Here is a 21,379-nt window from a genome sequence, read left to right as displayed (position 1 = left end):
TTGGACCCATTTCCCAGAGAAAAGAAAACACTGGGAGCCGCACGCGCACAAGGGGGAGGAGCTTGATTGAAGAGTTCAATTAAAAAGAAATAGAGGCTGCTGTGCATGAGTTCTCTCTCCCTCTCTCTCCCTCTCTTTGTCTCCCTCCTTCTCTCTCTCTCTCGCCTCCCCTCTCTCCCTCTCTCCGATCTTCTGCTCACCTGGCAAGCTGGCTTCACGCTGTCCTCTGACAAGCTGACACACATTCTTATTGGGCTGGCTCTCTCCTGCCCTTGGTCTGCCAGTCCTCTTCCCCCACTCAGTGTGTGTGTGTGTGTGTGTGTGTGTGAGAGAGAGAGAGAGAGAGAGAGAGAGAGAGACAGAGAGCTGCTGCTTCCTGCTCTCTGCTGCTTCCTGCTGAGACGCAGCAAAAGCAGGAGCCCCGCCCAATAAGCTTGTCAGCTTGTTGGAGGACAGCATGAGGCCACTCTTTTTTACACGCACATGCAGAGAGAGAGAGAGAGAGAGAAGGGAAGCGTCTCTCTCTGTCTCTCTCTCTCTCTGCAAATGGCGGAGGAGGCTGGGAGCCACAGGAGAAGGCTCAAAGAGCCACATGCGGCTCCGAAACTGTGGGTTGCCGACCCGTGGGTTAGAGAAAAGACTTAGGGATTAGTGGTACAAACCTAAGAATGAGGTTGATTTCGTCTTCCTTGGTCCACTCCGTGCCTCCACTCTGCTTCCAGTTGAGGTAGTTGAGCCATTTGGAGCGACACTGCTTCTCCGACCGGGTGCCCACCCGCTCTGCCACCGCAGCCCAAGAGACCCCTTGCGTGACAGTGTCCCCAGGCTCGGTGCTGGTTAATTCGTGGACCACTTCTGCTAGTCTCTTCTCTTCTTTCTCGGTCCATTTCCCTGAATTGGAAACAATAAAAGTGATGATGTTAATAGCATGTTATGCTTATTGGGGGAGGAGGTGATAGCAATGGTGGGGTTCAAATAATTTAACAACCGGTTCTGTTCATTGTCATCACCAGCGTGATGCACCTTGCATATTTGTCATCGCCGGCACGACGCGCGTCACATTGATGTCATCACCGGCGCGATGCACCTCACACTGTCATCGGTGGCACAACACTCATTGCGTTACTGTCAGCACTGGCGCGACGTGCAGCGCATTGACATCATCACTGGTGCGATGCGCCTCACAGATTTAGTGTAAGTGGTTCGCCGAACTGAAGAAAAAATTAGGTACCGGTTCTTCTGAACCAGTGCAAACCGGCTGAATGCCACCACTGGGTGAGAGGACGGGAAAGTAGAGAGGTTCCTATGTCCCCTCATTTCCCCCCAGAAACCTTTCTGGCTTGTGGATCAGGACCTGCTGTTCAATAAAAACAGTGACTGAGACCAAAGTGAGTTAAAAAAACCAGACCAATATGTAAGCCTTTTTTATGGTCCAACTTTCACAGCCATACATTGCAACTGGGAAAACCATGGCCTTGACTATACATACTTTTGTTGGCAGGGTGATGTCTCTGCTTTTTAGTATGCTATCTAGATTTGCCCTAGCATTCCTCCCCAGGAGCGTCTTTTAATTTCTTGGCGGCAGTCCCCATCTGCAGTGATCTTGGAGCCCAGGAAGATAAAATCTGTCACTACCTCCATTTCTTCCCCACTTATTTGCCAGGAATTGAGAGGGCCGGATGCCATGGTCTTGGTTTTCTTAATGTTGAGTTTCAAGCCAACTTTTCCAAATGGCACATTTTTGTATGTTGCGATTTTTAAAACCGTTTTAAGATGTAACGGTAATCTAACTGGTGAAATGCTTTATAGGAAGCAACAGATCCCAGTGTAAGCCTCTTTGTGATCTGTAGCTGTAACACCAGGTTTCACTGATCTACGGTGAGATCAGAAGGATATGCTGAAGAACAGCAGACTGATAAGAGGGGCAAGAAAGGACACAGCTATATGTCAGTACCCTCCCGTGATAAGGCATTCTCAGGCACCCTGTTGAGTGGGGAAGACAGGTGGTAACAGCAACCATGTTCCTATCAGGCAGCAAACAGAATGAATTCTGGATATACCATGGACAGCTCCTTGCAAACCAGCAATGTCTTTGGGGGAGGAAACTGAAGGAAGACAACTAAGTACTTGCCAATACACAATTCAGAAGACATTGGAAACAAATCTTTTGCCGGAACCAGTTGACGGAACCCTACACCCTAATATCCTATATCAGTGGTGGCGAACCTATGGCACGGGTGCCAGAGACGGCACTCGGAGCCCTCTCCATGGGCACACGTGCCGTTGCCCCAGCCTCACCTCCCCCCGTGACCCCCTCCTCTCCAGCAGCCTCCCTGCAGGACAGTCGCCCTCGAGCATGACCCACACGGAGCAGCGCAGCCAAGGACATGGCAGCCAGGCAGCATAGACAAGACTCTGCCCTCACGCCCCATCATGCAATTGATGCTGCAGGGTGCGGGCAGAGGGTGTGACCGCTATAGCGCTGCTGGGCTGCCTGGGCGATCTGCGTCGAGCCCTGGATGTGGTGAGTGGTCCTGTGGGCAGGCGGGGCGGGGGATGGCGGGGCAGGGGGGTGGAGTGGGGGCGGGGCCAGGTTTTGGGCACTCGGTCTCTAAAAGGTTCGCCATCACTGTCCTATATAATAAGCCAGCAACCTAAAACGTATTATTTTATGAAGAATGTGCAAAGCATTCCAAAGAGGCGTTTTGCAAAGTTTCATCTCGATGGAACTCCTCTTTCCAAATGGTTAAAAAAAAGCAGCCGTGCATTTTGGATATTTCACAATTTCTTCGCAAAGGATTCCCCTGGCTTTCCATTACCTGAAAGTTTATGTCAAGTTTGCCCCCCACCCCCCGACAGGGCCATGCAGAGACGCCCGGGGGAAAAGGTTTTGAAGCCACTACACTGTCCTTGCAAAGAAAAACAGCTGCCTTAATTCCTGGAAGAGAGGTGCGTTTTATGCAAACACACCTTGCAAAATGTCTCTTTCCAAAGCTTTGTTAGTTGCTTGGTAAATAAATCCATGAAAAAAACATTCTGCAGCGTGTGACGTTGGGGCTTTATTTTCCTTAAGCCAGGGGTCTGCAACCTTAAGCACTCAAAGAGCCACTTGGACCCGTTTCCCAGAGAAAAGAAAACACTGGGAGCCGCCAAACTTGTGCGCGCATGTGCGCGCGTGCGTGCACGCAAGGGTGAGAAGCTTGATTGAAGTGTTTAATTAAAAAGAAATAGAGGCTGCTGGGCATGAGTTCTCTCTCTCTCTCTCTCTTTCCTCTCCCTCTCTCTTTCCTCTCTCTCTCTTTCCTCTCCCTCTCTCTTTCTCTCTTTCCTCTCTCTCTCTTTCCTCTCCCTCTCTCTCTCTCTTTCTCTCTTCTCTTTCTCCCCCACTCTCTGATCTTCTGCTCAACTGGCAAGCTGACTTCAGGCTCTTCTCCAACAAGGTGACACACATTATTGGTCTGGCTCTCTCCTGCCCTTCCTGCTTCCTGCAGAGATGCAGCAAAGGGAGGAGCCCCGCCCAATAAGCTTCTCAGCTCGTTGGAGAACTGTGTGAGGCCACACTTTTTTACACACACACACACACACACACACAGAGAGAGAGAGAGAGAGAGAGAGAGAGAGAGAGAGAGAGAGAGAAGGGAAGCGCAAGTGCCTATCTCTGTCTCTGTCTCTGCAAATGGCAGAGGAGGCTGGGAGCCGCTGGAGAAGGCTCAAAGAGCCATATGTGGCTCTGGAGCCGCGGGTTGCCGACCTGTGTCTTAAGCCAATGGATGTCTTGCATGCAAAGCCAGCCTACCAGCATAACCAGGTTTTCCTTGGCTGTTCTTTTAAGGCTTCTACCTGTGTTGCAGGTGTCCTTCATCAGCCTGCACCGGTCTTTCACGGAGGAAGCACTCCGCCCGAGAGCGGCTCCTATCGTTGCCCAGTCATTCCCGTGCTTGATTCTTAAACTGAAGGGAAAAAAAGCGCTTAGTTTTGCTCAGGACCAGGCTATGAAATCAATGTCTATGGAGATTCTCAGCCATCCAGGTCATAGTCATCCCAAAGGTGTTTTTTCACGAGGCAACTGGACTGTCTTGTTCGTCTTTGAAGACCTTTTGCTTCTCATCCAAGAAGCTTCTTCAGTTCTGACTGGACGGTGGGGAAGTGTATAAATCCTTCCATTCCCCACCCTCCAGCTTCTTGGGGGAGAAGCGAAACCGCTTCAAGGAAAAAAACAAAGTCCAGTTGCCTTCTGAAAAAGCACTTTTGGCACAACCAGGAGCCGGAGAACTGAGAATCTCCACAGACATGGAATCAAACAAAGCAAGGTTTTTTCCCCCCAAGGTGTGTTCTGCAGAACCCTAAGATTTGGTAAGAACTTGACGGCGTCCCACAGAATAATAAAAGCAATAAACAAACAAGCAAATAAAATACTTGGAATGGAGTCAGTTTTCTATCAGTAGAACTTTGCCCCTTGCTCAATCATCCTGGACTATTATTTGGCTTAGTTCTGCACCCTGAAAAGCTGGAAGGCCTCTGACACAGACCAGGTTACTGCTGACCCCCCCGGGGGGGAGGGAAGGAGGTGCCTCCATATTGAAAGATGACAACAGGAGTGACGTCTCCATCCATTTTCTGTAGTCCTGCCAGGAGTCTTCCCACAGTGCTGCAGGGATGAGGCAATCCCATTGAGGCAATTTCGGAGAGAGATGAAATGGGATGCCAGAGGGGGGGAAAACACTAAGGTTTAGATCAGGGGTAGGCAACCTTGGCTCTTTTATGACTCGTGGACTTCAACTCCCAGAATTCCTGAGCCAGCCATGCTGAGGGGAAAGGGAGAGGTGTCTAAGCTGAGCCATGCTGCCTCAGGAATTCTGGGAGTTGAAGTCCACGAGTCATAAAAGAGCCAAGGTTGCCTACCCCTGGGCTAGTCCAGTGTTTTTTGCAACCTGAGGTAAATTTTAAGAGGCATGGACTTCCAACATGCTGGCTAGGGGAATTCTGGGAGTTGAAGTCCACGAGTCATAAAAGAGCCAAGGTTGCCTACCCTGGGCTAGTCCAGTGTTTTTTGCAACCTGAGGTAAATTTTAAGAGGCATGGACTTCCAACATGCTGGCCAGGGGAATTCTGGGAGTTGAAGTCCACGAGTCATAAAAGAGCCAAGGTTGCCTACCCCTGCTGCTCACAGGCCATTCTTGTAACCTCCCTCTTTTCACTTTTGAGCAGTTGTCAGTATTGCTGTTTTTAGATATACAAGCATGATGGCTGGTGAGCAACGTGGTGGCTTAGTGGTGAAGATGCTCGCCTCCCAACCAGAAGGTTGAGAGTTCAATCCTAGCTAGCGACAGATGTTTCTCTCTCAGGGCACAAAGAAAAAATATCTTGCTTTGAACTCCTGTGTATGCATCAGGAAGGGCATCTGGCCGCTAAATGCTCAGGTCCATCCAGTCATATCCCAACCCCAATCCGAATTAAGGGATTATAGGGTCCTAAAAAGGGAGGTTTTTTTTAAGGGTGATGGCCAGTCTCTGTATTCTTGACATGCATCAATGAGAGGCTTTGGGGACATTTATACAGCCAATATCAAGTCAGGCCTCTGTGGTAGGGAGCATTCAATTTCCCACTGAACAGGGCGCCTGATCGACTTGATCAAGGGGTTAGACTAGAAGACCTCCAAGGTCTCTTCCAACTCTGTTATTCTATATGACGTAGAGCACAGATTTAACAAAGCTTTTTTTAATCAAGTTATCTGCACCAAATAAAGCTGAAAGCTCTCCCTATGCAAATGAAGAGGCTTTGGTGGGGGAGCATTTAATTCACACAATCCATTGTGTGGTTCTTTTTTCTCTCTTGAATATAAATTGATGAATCTTCATTTGTCCACCTAAGATGAAACCCAAGTTTCCAGAATGGGGTATGAACTATTGGCAAAAATCTGCTTTTAAATAAAACTTACTCTTTGAGCTTTTCGATCTCTTCGGGAGTATACCTGTTAAATATGTAAACAGCATATTTACTGAAGATGTAAATACACACTCATTATACAAGTTCATCTTGGTCCACTGTTTTCCGATTGTTGGAAATCATGATTTTAATTAGGATCACCAGGAAAGGAAGCTGTGTAATTTGCTCTTTATTCCTATACGACAGGGGTCTTCAACCTTGGCCCTTTTATGACTTGTGGACTTCAACTCCCAGAATTCCTCAGTCAGGCACGTTGGCTGAGGAATTCTGGGAGTTGAAGTCCACAAATCATAAAAGGGCCAAGGTTGAAGACCCCTCCCAGAATTCCTCAGCCAGGCATGCTGGCTGAGGAATTCTGGGAGTTGAAATCCACAAGTCATAAAAGGGCCAAGTTTGAAGACCCCTCCCAGAATTCCTCAGCCAGGCACGCTGGCTGAGGAATTCTGGGAGTTGAAGTCCGTAAGTCCTAAAAGGGCCATGTTTGAAGACCCCTCCCAGAATTCCTCAGCCAGGCACGCTGGCTGAGGAATTCTGGGAGTTGAAGTCCACAAGTCATAAAAGGGCCAAGTTTGAAGACCCCTGCTATATAGGATGAAACTAGCAATCAGTTCTTTACTACCTTACGGTCATCCAAGCCATAGTTTTCAGAATTTCAGAATATTACACATTGGTTTATTTTTAGAAGAACACAATCGTACTTAAAGTACATTTATTCATTGTTTATTTATTTGTAAAATTTATTACCTGCCCATCTTATCACGTGGTTCTCGGAGCTGCTTACAATATTAAAAGATAAAACTATATAAAACCTAATAATGCAAATACAATACTACAAAAAACACCCCCTCCTAGCTAAAAAGATGGGGAGAGAGGGAAGATGATGATAAGAGGACGGGATGGGACCTGTTATTAATCTGTCATCCGCCCCCAATGTGATACCCCTCCATTAGAGTCCCAAGCCAACTGGCAGATCCAAGTCTTTAAGCCTTTATGGAAAGTGAGAAGGGTTGGAGCTGACCTCCACATTAAGGACGATTCATCCATGTGGAGACACCACCAATGAACCTCGCCTCCACTTTGTCCGGATTGATGCTCAGGATATTTATCAGGAATGGGTAGAAGTTAAATTTGGATCTGCTCACAGATCTTCAGATGAACTTCAGTATTGGGAAAAGATCTCTGATTCCCAAATGTCTAGCCTTATCAGTAATATGATGAGGTGCTATGGAGGATGAAGGTCTCAGCTGGAGATTCACTTCACTTATGAACGTTGGGGATTTTGAATCACAGTTACAGAAAGCTTTTTGGGTTTTTTAGTAATTTTCTGGTCAACTCCTTCATCTGACATCATCACTGTCCAACATTTTACGGCTCTACTCTTCAAGCTAGACCCTTTTGACCTGACCATCAAGCTGGTTGCCAACTCAAAATCCTACCATTGAGGTCAAACCTAAGGAAGGTTCATACTTGCCAACGTGGTTTCGGTCATCGTACATGCGAAGGACTCGTCTATAAACAGCAAAGAGAGGCCGGTTCAAACCCCACGCAATGGTCCTGTAGAAATCTTTCCTTTCATCTTTTGACATCTCAAAAATGATCTCGGTGGCATCTTTGATTCCACGGGCCTGGTCACATTAAGAGTGGGATGACAATTTAAGTTTCCCATCACTTGACAGTGAGTCAAAACTGATTTTGTTTTTTCCACGACAGCCTTCCCAAAATAAGTAGGGCGATTCAAACTCTAATCCAGGGTTCTTCAAACTTGGTCCTTTTATGACTTGTGGACTTCAACTCCCAGAATTCCTCAGCTAGGCATGTTGGCTGAGGAATTCTGGGAGTTGAAGTCCACAAGTCATAAAAGGGCTAAGTTTGAAGACCCCTGCTCTAATCAGCCAAGTTCCAGTTTGTGATGGTAAATGGGAGAGGAAAACCATCACCTCTGGAAAAATAAGGCAGGATTTGATTTTGCAGGTTTAAGATGGCTGCTAAACAACCAGGAACTTATACTATTGCTTAGTTACGCAATATAACAACTATAACGTTTAATACAAGATTAAACCGAGAGGGCAGCAATATTTTTTTCTTTTTGAAAAATAACAACTAGAAACCAGGAAAAGGTGCAAAATTTATTTCACTTGAAATCAACATGGAAGAAATGACCTCCATTATTTCTAATGGGTTTTAAAATCAAAACAAGGATGTTCGAATCCGTAGTCTTCTTTTTTCGTTAACTACAAAATGAAATCGATTATAAATCAATCCAGCTAAAAACATTCTTTATAGCAGGGCTTTTCAACCAGTGGTACGGGTACCACCTGTGGTACATTGGCACCTGGCAGGTGGTACGTGACCATCCTAGAAAAGTGGTAGCAGGGGAGGGGAATGAGTTGAATCGGTGGCAGCACCACACAAGCCTGAGCGAGAGATGGCTGGAGCTGCAGGGCTGTCAGGGCTCAGCGGAAGTGCTAGGATCAGTGCCAGGCTCCAGCTGGAGCTCAGCGCTGATCCTGGCGCTTCTGCTGAGCCTTGAAGAAGCGCCGATCAGCTGGAATGTTGCAGCATCTCCAGGGCCTTGTGATTTACATTCAGATGCTTGGCAACTGATTCATATTTATGATGGTCACAGTGTCCCAGGGTCATGTGAAGTGACCAAAACCTGCTGCAACCACCCAGCAGACGTGGGGAATAAAACCAAACACCCCCCCACCCCACCTCCACTGCCAATCCTCAACAGAAATGCTCACAATGAAAACCTTGGACAGGAGGAAGAGCGCCAATGGGCGGGCAGGCAGGTGTCTTGCTCGGCTGTGGCTTGGGGGGCACTTTTTTCAGTGCCATTGTAACTTTGAACAGTCACTAAGCGAACTGTTGTAAGTCGAGGACTACTTGTACTTTATTACTTTTTTCCTTTTGGGGGGAGGTCATCAAGTTTTTGACACCTTGCTAGGCGACTGGTGGTACTCGGATGTTGCCATATCCTAAAAGTGGTACAATGGGTGAAAAGGTTGAAAAGCCCTGCTTTATAGCTCTCTCTATTTGGGAGACAGGCTGACAAACGAATCGGAATGAACGTCCTTCTCAGGTATTTTAAAGGAAAGGCTGACTCAGCGTCAGTCAGGGACAAGTTGAGGTCCAGGATGTCCCAATTTAAGATTCATTGGCTTCATGCCAACCACTGAGCCTTTGATTTAAGGCTATAAGAAGGACAGACAATCCCACTGTAAAATAAAGCACCATTCATTCTTTGGTTAAATGGGCAAGTAAATGGTCTGGCTGTTGCTTAACCAGATCTACTGCTATAAAAGCTCCGGCAAAACTTAGGTGAAGAACGTGGTCTTATAAAGGTTAAATGTAAAGGTAATTAAGATATATACAAGCTAAAAATTTATCGATGAATGTAATAAATGTTTTTAACCTAGCGGTAATAATAAAAATTACTAGCTTAAATATGAGATAGTAGATATTAAGAGAAAAAGAGAGGGAGTGTTAAATGTTGAAATAAGAGAAATTTTAGTTACTATATTTGGAAATTACCAGGAAATAAGAATATTATATTGTATTATTAATTAGTTGATGTAAGATGGTGAAAATTCCAATAGATAAGACGTGTATCCTGAACATTAGATCTTGTCATGAATTGTAATAAAGGAAATTGGGATTATTTAAAACTTGGAAATTATAAATATTAAACGTTAAATTTAAATATTAATGGGAAACTAAAAATTGGGAAAAACTAACCAGGACATTGATTGTCTAAAAAGATTTAATGTTAAAACAACTAGGATATGTATAAACTTAAAATTATTGATACAAGTAAGAAAGTTATTTTTATTTAATCGATATAGTAAGAATTGTATTAATTTAAATATGAGACAGTAAATACCAAGGGGAAAAGAGAGGAAATATTTAATGTAATAGTTTGAGATCTGTACTAAAGATATTTGTATGTTATTGAATTATTGACCAACTCAGCTGCCATGTTGCTTTTCAAATATTTAAATGTAAAACTAGAAAACCAATAAAATTTTCTTAAAAAAGAAGAGCATGGTCTCTTTACGTACGCAGCTAAAGGGACTCATCTTTACAACAAAGATGGAAAAACTGTATGGAATCCCACTGATGAAAACTCTGAAACCCAACAGACAGAAGAGACCAACGTCTGAAACTAGGACGCATATTGAGAGCAACACAAACCTTCAAATAACGCTCAATGTTGCTCATCAAAATCTGAATTTCTTCCTTCGACCACATGCCCTGTTTCCACTTATGACCTTAAAAATGGAGAAGAAGCCGTCACACAAAGACATCCTACTAGTAGTTCAACTTATAGGGAACAATTGGCACAGAGAAACAGAGACGATTTATTTAGATCCACTTCTAATCAAGCAGATAAATTTTACTCGTTTGTGGCCACCACAGCATTATTTTTTAGTACAAGCTGACAGAGAATGGCAATTATTGGGTGGCTTAAAACTTAATAAATAAGAGATGATCATTAAATCATTAAATTTTTTCCAATGCTTTTCCAAGTGAGCAAAGTGGTTTTAAATCTAGGCACCCAATTCAACATGCACTTATCTGTTATATTTTCATACGCACAACAAATTTAACCGTATATGTACACAAAGGTTGACGTTTAGCCCTGATAATGAATGCCTCAAAATGGAAATGAAGAGTTTCTATTATTTCTAGACAAGAAATATATATATATATATATATGAATGCTTTTTGAACACCCTGTCGGCCCAAATATGCAGACAGCCCAGGTTCGAATCTCAGAAGGGTATGTCTGGCTGATGAAAACTAAATAAAGTTTGAAATAGCTATCCCAGTACTCCCTTAATTCTTTGTTAGCAATCCAAATTTTGAATATATATATATATATATATATATATATATATATATATATATATATATATATATATATATATATATATATATATATATATATATATATATATATATATATACACACACACACACACACACACACACACACACACACACACACACACATATATATATATATATGCCAGAATGGCAGGGGATCCAATAAAGTACAAGTTATAATAATTTAGCCATAGGCTAAGTAAATAATAAGTATAAATATTCATTAGTTCTCATTGCAAAAAAGCTAGCATATTGCCCACAAGTTATTTTAATAAAACAGATTAATTTCTCTCAAAATAAGGTCATACTTGTCTGTCATGCACCGAATATTCACAGGTATTCCTCCTGTGGAAGACACAGAGATGTCTTCCCCAAATCAGAAAATGTAAACTTGCCTTTGTTTGTTAAACAATCCTTGTCTTCTTTGGTTGTAAACCAGGCCTGGCTGACTGCAGACACTTCTTCATTGGCTAGAGAAGAGATTTCATCCAGTTGCTCATTCTGAAGGATCTGGGAGAGGTAAACAGGAGAGGAGATCCTCAACTTAAAGACCATTTTAAGAGGTGTGGACTTCAACTCTCAGAATAAACCCATTATTCCGAGGGCAACCGTTTTATATTTTCAAATCCCACGCAGCCGTGCCCCAAGAGTGCATGGGACACCACAAGAACGGCATCATACCTGAATCTGAGTCACCGTTCCTTCGTTAACCTCATGGTCAGCTACTTCTGTAGTAGCAGTCATGGTCACCTCAAAGCTCGGATCACTTTCTGAAACTGGAAAGCACATAAAGGGTTAAGCTTGTGTAGGACTATTATCTTTTTTGTAAATATCCTTCTCACATATGCACAGTAGCTACCAGGCTCAATGAATATGTTTCAGTCAGCTATGTCTGCTTGCTATTTCTGTTTTGCTATCTGTTTTCTTGAGGTAATTCAGGGCCAGTTTGGTCTAGTGCAGGGGTAGGCAACCTTGGCTCTTTTATGACTCATGGACTTCAACTCCCAGAATTCCTGAGCCAGCCACGCTGAGGGGAAAGGGAGAGGTTTCCAAGCCGAGCCATGCTGGCTCAGGAATTCTGGGAGTTGAAGTCCACAAGTCATAAAAGAGCCAAGGTTGCCTACCCCTGGTCTAGTGGTAAAAGCACCTGGCTAGGAACCAGGAGGTGGTGAGTTCCAGTCCCGCCTTAGCCATGAAAGCCAGCTGGATGATCTTGGGCCAATCCCTCTCTCTCAGCCCAACTCACCTCACAGGGACTTTGTGGAGAAAATAGGAGAAGAAAGGTGTGTTGGATGTGTTTGCCCCCTTGAGTTGTTCTAAAAATAATAAAGGTGGTATATGAATGAATAAATGAATGAATGAATGAATGAACGAACAAATGAATTGTGGACTCAGTTCAACAACAAAACTAAAATTCTCTTGCTACACATTTCCACAAACCCTCCCGGTCCACATGTATGTTTTCACTGTAGCCGGTTACATCTGCAGATCCTTCAGGAGAACCACTTACGTGGAACCGCAACGACAGAGATGCATGGAGTGTTGCCGTCAACGCTCTGGTCATCTTCTGACGATAAGCAAAGCCTTTTATGGGGAGGTCCGATGCTGCCTTCGGAGTCTATTTCGTCTGCCTCTAAATACACATGCAGAGGAGAACGACAGCCATGAAAACTCAAAAGGGAATCACATCTGACATTATTTCATGCTGAACTGCCTACTGCTGATCATTCAAGGACACTCAACTGGAACTCCTAGGGCAGACATGTCAAACACAAGGCCCGGGGGCTGGATGCGGCCTGCGAAGTGGTTTCATGTGGCCCGCGAAGCCATCCTGGAAACAGTGAGGGAACGGCCCCCGCTGCCTTGGCCCTGGCCCAGGACGGCTGGGAGCCAATGTACAATTTTGTGGTGGCCATCTATGCTGAAATGCATTCAGTCTTAGCTCCATAAGGCCGTCTGGAAACAGCGAGGAACCAGCCCCTGCCGCGTCGGCCCCGCCCTCTGGGTGCATGCTGGGGAGGTATCACCCTTTGTGAGGAATGAAGAAATGCACCATCGCCTGGAAGTGGCCAGCAAATGGCCCTCGCCTACTTCACATATTCGGCTTGATGGGCTCTGGGGGAGGGGTTTCGGCAGGCAGCGGGGCGCTCTCCTCACAGCGCCGAGAGGCTGAGCCGGGCGGCACAAATCCAAAAAGAAATGCGAGCCTGCCCGCTTTCAGCAGGCAGCGGGGCGCTCTCCTCACAGCGCCAAGAGCTGAGCTGGGTGGCACGAATCTGATGGGAAGTGCAATGCTGCCTAGCCTCCAGCCTGCCCAGTTTCAGCAGGCAGCAATGTGCAAAGTTGGCGAGCTTCGCACCGCCCGGCTCAACTTCTCGGCGCTGTGAGGAGAGCGCCCCGCTGCCTGCTGAAACCACGCCCACCCAGTAGGCCACACCCACTCCATCCATGCCCACCCAGTAGGTCACACCCCCCCGGCCCCCCGAGGGCAACCGCAATGCTGATGCGGCCCTCAATGAAATTGAGTTTGACACCCCTGTCCTAGGGAGAAATGTAGTTATCGAAAGATGCCAGTTTTAAGTTCCTGAAAAATATTCACATTTTAGCTGTTGGTCCGGGCTGCGCAATCCATTTTTTTTCTTTTTATGACCCTTTAATCTCTTTGTTTCGGGGTGGAGTTGGGACAACTGGATGGAGCTGAGCGTTTACTGGCCGGATGCCCTTCCTGAGGCCTACATGGAGTTCATAGCAGATATTTTCTCTTTGCACCCTGATAGAGAAACATCTGCCGCTGTCTAGTCTCACTCTCAACTTTCTGAGTGTGAGACGAGCATCTTCGCCTCTAGGCTCCTCATGGGGTGCACAATTCATGGCCTTCTTGAAATCCGAGACCCCTTTTTCAATCCCCAGAGATCAGCAACTAACATTTACTGGTGTGATTCTTCCCTTACACGAAAAAAATAAATTAAAAAAAATGCCTGAAAACAATACTTTGCCCACGATATCCTTAAAATAAGTTTGCTTTAATCCAATTTTCATACACATTAAAGTCTAATGGTTTAAGAGTCGTTAGTCTGCCGTAATCAAACCGATAAGGAACCATTTGTCATCGGTTTGCATAATTCCAACAGGAAGTCGTCCAACCTATTGCTCAATTGTTGGTGCAATTAATCACAATTGTGGGTAACTGATCTGGTCTAGTGCTCCCACATCCAATTCCAGGCTCAAGCCATTTGAATTTAAGGAGTAAAATGGTTCAAAATTCCTAAAGACCCCCCAAAATTGTTTTGAGAGGTAAATGTCCAGACTGGGTCAGGGTTTTGCATCATCCTCATGCTTCAGCAATGGCTGAATGGGTGAGATGACTCAGTGGTTAAAGATGCTGAGCTTGTCAGATGGAGAGCTGACAGACTGGGTTCAAGACCCGAGCGTGCACGATAGGGTAAGCTCCTGTCCTTGCTCCCAGCTCCTGCTCACCTAGCAGTTTGAAAGCATGCAAATGCGAGTAGATAAACAGGTACCACTTCGGTGGGAAGGTAACAGTATTCCGGGCGCTTCTGGCGTATAGCCATGTTGGCCATATAACCAGGGAAATTGTCTTTGGTCAAGAAACAGAGATGAGCACAGTGTCCTAGAGTCGGACATGACTGGACAGAGGGAAACCTTTACCTTTTACTCTATGCTTCAGCAGTGTGATCACGGTCTACTTTGAGGGGTGGGATTCCGTAAGTGAAGTGGGTGTCTTAATGAAATGTAAGTCCTAAATCAGGGGTAGGCAACCTTGGCTCTTTTATGACTCGTGGACTTCAACTCCCAGAATTCCTGAGCCAGCCATGCTGAGGGGAAAGGGAGAGGTTTCCAAGCTGAGCCATGCTGGCTCAGGAATTCTGGGAGTTGAAGTCCACGAGTCATGAAGGGGCCAAAGCTTCCCCCATGCTGGCTCAGGAATTCTGGGAGTTGAAGTCCACCAGTCATAAAAAGAGCCGAGGTTGCCTACCCCTGTCCTAAACCATTCACTGCAGAGCCTTGATTTTTTTTTTAAAGGACATTCCTGAAATTCCTCTAGGAAACTAAAACCCCAGTGAAAATGTGACACTAAAAACCTATCTCTCCCAGATTTTATTACAAAATTATGCCACCCACCCTACCCAGCTGTGCCACCGAGCCCCATATCTTGGTCTGAGGAGTGATTATAATTTGAAATAATATGGAGAAAGCATACAGTGAAATAACAGGTGTTCTATACCATCCTGAGGGCAGTGAAGAATAAGGTTGCCTTGTGTGTCTTGTGTCAGAGTTACAGAATTCACGGTTTCTACTGTCACTGTGTCAGATTCTTCTTCAACTGTGGTCATAATCAAATCTACAAGAGAATAAGCACCGATTAGCCACAAGGTCATTATTTATTGATAAAAGGGAATATTTGTAACTCAAGAGTTGAAACAAGGAGTCCTTGTGGTGCTCTCTTGCAGACGTTTCATGACCCACCATAGGTAACATCATCGGAGGTAATCTTCTAGCACTAATGATGTTGCCTGGTTTGGGTCAGGAAACGAAATAAGCAAGCTCAGAGAGCACCACGAACCGGGCCATTTATTTACTTGGGAACTACAACCTCTTTATTTAGCTCAGAATCAAATGCAGAGTAAGTAAAACAGCCATGCTATAGACCTAGACAGAAGACATCTGCTCCTCGTTAAGGGTGGCCTTTAATTTCTCGTACCTTCTCATTCGTAACTTCAAAAACAGTTATCCTAAGATCAAATAAGAGCTGGCTACTCCCTTGAGAGGGGGGATTACCAAGAAGAAACTCAACATTCTTCAAGGAACAGAAAGTTTGAGGGACAGACTCATGGAGCCTGTAAGTGCAAGGGTTAGTTAGGATTTTGAAGAGTGTCTGGTCCACCTCCTCGCAGGCATCCACGAGAGAGAGGGCTATCCCGTCTCTGTTCAAGCATCTCCAGGGAAGGAAAGTTCACTGGTTCCCGAGAAAGTCTGTTCCACTGTTGACCATCTCTTACCACCAAGAAAGTTTTCCTGATGTCCAACTGAAATTTGTTTTCTTGTGATTTTAAGTCATCGCTTCTTGCCTTGCCTTCTCTTCTACATTCAGACGCCAAAAAATGGCTCCTGGGTTTCCCCCCATCTTATAACTTTGATTTTTATTACTCAGATCAAAGATTTTTGTGTTTCATTCTGCTGAGATTCATGCTGTGGATTGCTGCCCTTTGTTTTGCCAAGCTGAGGTCCTCAGGAATCTTGATAAGTGCGGTCTAAGGTCTTTTGCTATCCTCCCTGTATGTCAGCCCTGCGAGGTGGTCCAGACGAGAAGCCCATTTATGAGCACAGTTCTAGCTTTATTGTAAGGTTACATGAACAGAATCTCGCAAGACTGAAAGTATCTTTCTCCTCCTTTCCTTTTAATAATAATCTATATCTATATAAATAAAAATGTAAACGTTCGTTTGTTCAAAATCTTAAATCTCCGAAAGTTCTTCACCCATTGCTTTGAAAATTTGACACAATGTTGCATTCGAATACGCGCGTTTTTATATACCTACTATTATATAGATGTCACACCTGTGACAGGTAAAAACATGCTTTTTTTGAAAAACAGCGTCATCTGTTGGACGTAAAAGCAAACCAGACAATCTCTATATCTGCACAGACAGTGGAACAACAAAAAATATTGTATACCCACAAGCATTGTGAAATTAAACATATTACAAACGTGCGCTTTCTCTTTTCTTTCTTTTCCATTTAACCAGACTGACGCGTGGCCGGGTACAGCTAGTAAGTCATAAAGTTGGAAGGGAGCTTGGAGGTCATCTAGTCCAACCCCTTGCTCAGGCAGGAACCCTTCTCTGGAAAACTAGGGAGGACCCCTTCTGACAAGCTGCCCATGCCTCTTCTCCTTCAGTGACCTGAGAAACCGTTTAAATGCTGGTTAACCAGACTATGACTCTCCCTTCTGTCTTCCAAGTTCATTCCCATATACCATTACATTGTCTTTGGGATATCTGCAAATTTGTTGGGTTGTTGACGTGGCTAAGTGTGGATGAATGTGTGCGCGTGCAACTGAGAAACAGCGAAGGTGAACTGTAGCCAGTAGAATTTCACTGTTGCCTTAAATTCACTGGGTCACTGTGTATTCCAAAGAACCTGTTGTGCCTCATTGTTCAGCTGAAAGTGACTTTTGGGTGTCCCTTCCTTCCTAGCTATTGACCTGTGCTGTGTCTTGTCTATGTTAGCCACCCCTATCTGGAACACCCAGGTAGACAGCAAGGGAGGCTTACAAGATCCATGTGCCTCAACAGGCAGTGCACGTGTGAATGTGTGACCCTAAGCTGAACTGCGAAGTGCCTGTTAACACACACAGAATATTTAGCCCTTTCGTGAAATGCAGAAACCTCATGGATGCAAATAATGCACGCATTCTCAAAATCCTCATGGGAGGGACAGGACAGGCTGCTGGTTGATGCCTTGCTCAGCAGTTTTAACAGAAATAAAAGCAAGCCAGCAAGTGAATAATCTAACAGGGGTGAAACCAGCAACACTACCAACAGCCTGAGTGTGTCTTCTTAAAGAACAGAACTACATGTGATCCTGGCACCACGTCGGAAAGAAGATATGTGGCACAGGAAAAAAGCGCCTCCATGCCGTGATGCTGAACACCACAATGCTGAGTCATGCTGCGTGACAATGGCTGCTGAGTTGTTGCCCCCGTGAGGACGATGGCCAAAAACTCATGATAGATTGAGAGTGACCCCCGCTCTTTGGGTCATGCTGTCCACCTCTGCATTTTCTTGGACTAGAAGACCTCCAAGGTCCCTTCCAACTCCGTTATTCTGTCATTCTTCTGTCGTTTGTATGGTGTGAAACTACCGATGGGTAGAAAACATCTGGCTGCTGCTAAGTCAAAATGTGCAAATTGGGGCCATCACGGAAAGTTTCGATCTGCAAATGTTTTGACCTTGAAATTCGATGCCCAAAATATTACGGAAGTAGCTGAATCCTGAAACTGATCTCAGAAAAGGTTTAAATTTCCAAATTTGACCCCTTCTGGACCACTGCGATGTGATTAGAACATTTGCCAACAGGATAGTTTCCACCTCCATGGATTATAATGGTAAATTATACCATTTACCATTAATTACCGCCGCATGTCGACTCGTGATCCTTTGCCTAATCCCAGAGGGCATTTTTGCTCCAAGGTTAGACCTGTTGCTATTTTAATGGGAGCCTGCAAACAAGGCTAGTTTTGGTTTGCAAGCTGAAGTATTTGTCTTGCAAGGATCATTGACTGAGGCAGAATACAGGTAGTCCTCAATTTACAACCCCAATTAAGCTCAAAATTTATGTTGCTAAGCGAGGCATTTGTGTTAAAGGAGTTTTGCCCCCTATTACCACCTTTCTTGCCAGTTATGTGAATCACTGCAGTTGTTAAGTTAATAACTCAGTTGTTAAGTGAATCTGGCTTCCCCCATGGACTTTGTTGCAAAAGGGGAACCACACGACATAAATACAAGTCAGTTGCCCAGCGTCCGAACTTTGATCACGTGACCACAGGGATGCTGCAACGGTCTTGTGAGCAATAGTTGCCACTATTTTCAGTGCAGTTGTAAATTTGAACGGTCACTAAATGAACTGTTGTAAGTCGAGGACTATCTATATATCATTCCTACAATATCCATAGTGTTCTGATAATGGGATTTTTTTTTTTGTCCTTCATTGCTTGTTAACTCCCCCATTGCCTATAAGTCATTTTCAGCAAGTTGGTCTTTAACTGTAATGTTCATTTCAACAACGTATTTAAATGTAACAGAAGATTAAAAAAAATAAATTAATGGTCCTCTCCATAAATCTGTCTTCGGAGCCTACCAAGTTGCCACAGCTGATGGCATATTTGAAATTCGACATGAAGCAATGTTTTGAGGAGCAAAGTTGATCTATCTGAGGACTGAAATGTATTTTGAAATGGTACTATGTATTCTGTGCAGGTGTAAAACTAAAGAACAGTTTTGAAAACACAGCGGAACAACATAGACATTTTGAAATATATCTTTTATTTGTCAAAGCATTAAAGTAAGTTGCATACTTTATCTAAACGCGCCAACTGAAAAGATGGAAGCAATTTATTTCAGAGTATCAGTGGTAAAATATCCATGTAGGTATTTTTCAAATTCAGGAGAGGATCTGTTCTATGTTAAAATACCACTGATATAGGTCAGAGGGAGGGAGGGAGGGAGGAAGGAAGATTTATGTGGGCAGAATATGAGAGCATTCATTTGCTGTACTGTAGATATAGTTTGTAAAACTACCACTTAGTGGTGACTGAGCAGATTTAGGAATCAAAATCGTTTAATTTAGCAAAGTAGGGTATGAAAACAGCACTGGCCCTTTTTGGTGCTGAGGTTGTTATTAAGGAATATCATTAGGCACTCCTTCACAGAAGGAGCAGAAAAAAAACAGAAGCTGAACCGGTAATGGGAAAGACAAGATGGAAAAATATGTTGGTATTATGGAAGGGGAGAAGATCACAGGAGTTAGGTATTGTAGCGTTATATGCGACAAGAGACGGCAACTTTTCATGTGTAGGGGTGCAGTATAAGAGGAAGAGCGAAATCGAATTCATCTTTTCAAAACTGTGACAGTCCCACGTATTCCCTCTTAGCCTGGGAACTGAATCGGTTCAATTTTTTGGTTCACACCAAACACCGAATCGCCAATTAACCAAGCTAAGCACCCCTCCTTGCAAAGTTAACTCTATGCTAGCCTAACTAGTCTAGTTGCTGTGTGAAAGCAACCACAGGCAGCTTCTTAAATTAGCACAGCAGATTGTGTGAAAATTATATTGCATCTTATTCCTCTACATCCCCCCCATCAGTCTCATTACTCTGCCCTCTTCTGCCCTCTCATAGCTTATTCTGGCCTTCCCCCCCCCCCCCAAAATGCATCAAGGGAATGAGACAGAAGGTATTTCACAAATAAAGAAGCAACAGAACCAGGAGAGGCAGGAATGGGATAGAGGGACAATGGGACAAGAAGGAAAAAAAAGAAGAAAAAGAAGCAAGTTATCATAGTTACGATGTACAAAAGACAAAGGCATTTCCTATAAAAATATGTTGCTCCACATTATATTATATACACGAGACACATATGGCCTACAAGAAAGTGTGTGTGTTGTGTATCCACCTAACTATATTATATAAACACTCTTAGATACAATTTCTGAAGATCTATATGGAATACACATAGGGCAGACAAACAAACAGACATCTTTACCTATTAATAGAATACCTTGGCAACGTATTTTTATATATATATATACAAATGCAGCAAAGGTCAGACCCCCCATAGGCAATTTATTGCGTAGAATATATTAAATGTTCCAATTGGTGTCCATTTTCTTTTAAAAAAAAACTTTCTTACTCATTTGATGCATGAACCTCTGAATACTCCTAAGTACAATACTGTATGTATGTGTATGTATGCATGCATGTATGTATGCATGCATGTATGTATATAATATCCACATATGATATTCCATTTTCTCGTCTGACGGGGATCCTATTTTATTGCATAGGATATTCTATTCTATATCGCAGCGGGACAGAGGCGAGATCCGTCTCTGGGCGGCCTAAAGCCCCCACCCCCCAAAAAAAGTCCCCCCAAAAGGGGAAGCAGCCGGGGTGGGGGAGGGGGGAGGAGCGAAGAGGGCGGGGCGGGGGCGGGTCCCTCTTCCTCCCCTCCCTCCTCCGCCCCGCCCCCTCCCGCGTTCGAAGGAGCCCCCCGGGGCGACCTTCTCCCCCCCCGTCCCTCCCTCCGACCCGGCTTCCCCTTCCCCCGGTGGCTGCGGAGGACGGGGCCGGGCCGGGGCCTCTCCTGCCCCTCCTCTCCGGCTCCAGGGCCGGTAGCTCCGCGCAGGCCGGTCCGCGGCACTTACTTCCTGTTTTGGGTCCGGGCACTTGAGAAACCAGGATGGAGGCTCCGAAATGCCAGGATGGAGGAAATGCCCGCCGAGCGCCTCAGCCGCAGCAGCAGCAGCAGCGGCGGCAGCACAGCGGAAGGGGCGGTGCCGGGGGAGGGAGCAGCGAGAGGAGCGGGCAGAGCGGAGCGGAAGCGCCGACGCGGGGAGCTTCCACCGCCCGACCGCCGCTTCATCTCTCTCTCTCTCTCTCTTTTCGTCTGCTCTGCCTGGCGGTTTCATCCTTTCCTTTTGAAATCTCTTTCTTTCTTTCTTTCTTTCTTTCTTTCTTTCTTTCTTTCTTTCTTTCTTTCTTTCTTTCTTTCTTTCTTTCTTTCTTTCTTTCTCTCTTTCTCTCTCTCTCTCTCCCTCTCCCTCTCCCTCTCTCCCTCCCTCCCTCTTTCTTTCTTTCTTTCTTTCTTTCTTTCTTTCTTTCTTTCTTTCTTTCTTTCTCTCTTTCTCTCTCTCTCTCTCCCTCTCCCTCTCCCTCTCTCCCTCCCTCCCTCCCTCCCTCCCTCCCTCCCTCTTTCTTTCTTTCTTTCTTTCTTTCTTCTCTAGTCTGTGCTTGGATGGGAG

General features: G+C 44.9%; 1 protein-coding gene across 1 annotated transcript in view; it reads right to left on the bottom strand.

Moving 5' to 3' along the window:
- The window catches only part of DMTF1 (cyclin D binding myb like transcription factor 1), a 36,929-nt gene extending 16,069 nt beyond the window's left edge, over nucleotides 1-20,860 (bottom strand). The window contains exons 1-10 of the mRNA XM_015825452.1: nucleotides 20,783-20,860; nucleotides 15,083-15,199; nucleotides 12,347-12,469; nucleotides 11,518-11,612; nucleotides 11,232-11,346; nucleotides 10,141-10,217; nucleotides 7,414-7,571; nucleotides 5,939-5,971; nucleotides 3,841-3,950; nucleotides 663-891 (exon numbers count right to left, since the gene is read on the bottom strand). Of these exons, the coding sequence (XP_015680938.1) occupies nucleotides 663-891; nucleotides 3,841-3,950; nucleotides 5,939-5,971; nucleotides 7,414-7,571; nucleotides 10,141-10,217; nucleotides 11,232-11,346; nucleotides 11,518-11,612; nucleotides 12,347-12,469; nucleotides 15,083-15,191 (1,049 nt within the window). The 5' untranslated portion in view covers nucleotides 15,192-15,199; nucleotides 20,783-20,860. The remainder of the gene's footprint in view (nucleotides 1-662; nucleotides 892-3,840; nucleotides 3,951-5,938; nucleotides 5,972-7,413; nucleotides 7,572-10,140; nucleotides 10,218-11,231; nucleotides 11,347-11,517; nucleotides 11,613-12,346; nucleotides 12,470-15,082; nucleotides 15,200-20,782) is intronic.
- Between the last annotated feature and the right edge of the window lie 519 nt (nucleotides 20,861-21,379).

This window comes from Protobothrops mucrosquamatus, unplaced genomic scaffold (assembly GCF_001527695.2).
Source record: "Protobothrops mucrosquamatus isolate PMUCROS unplaced genomic scaffold, P.Mucros_1.0 scaffold2645, whole genome shotgun sequence".
NCBI classification, from domain to species: domain Eukaryota; kingdom Metazoa; phylum Chordata; class Lepidosauria; order Squamata; family Viperidae; genus Protobothrops; species Protobothrops mucrosquamatus.
This window is presented reverse-complemented; position numbering and strand designations above follow the sequence as displayed.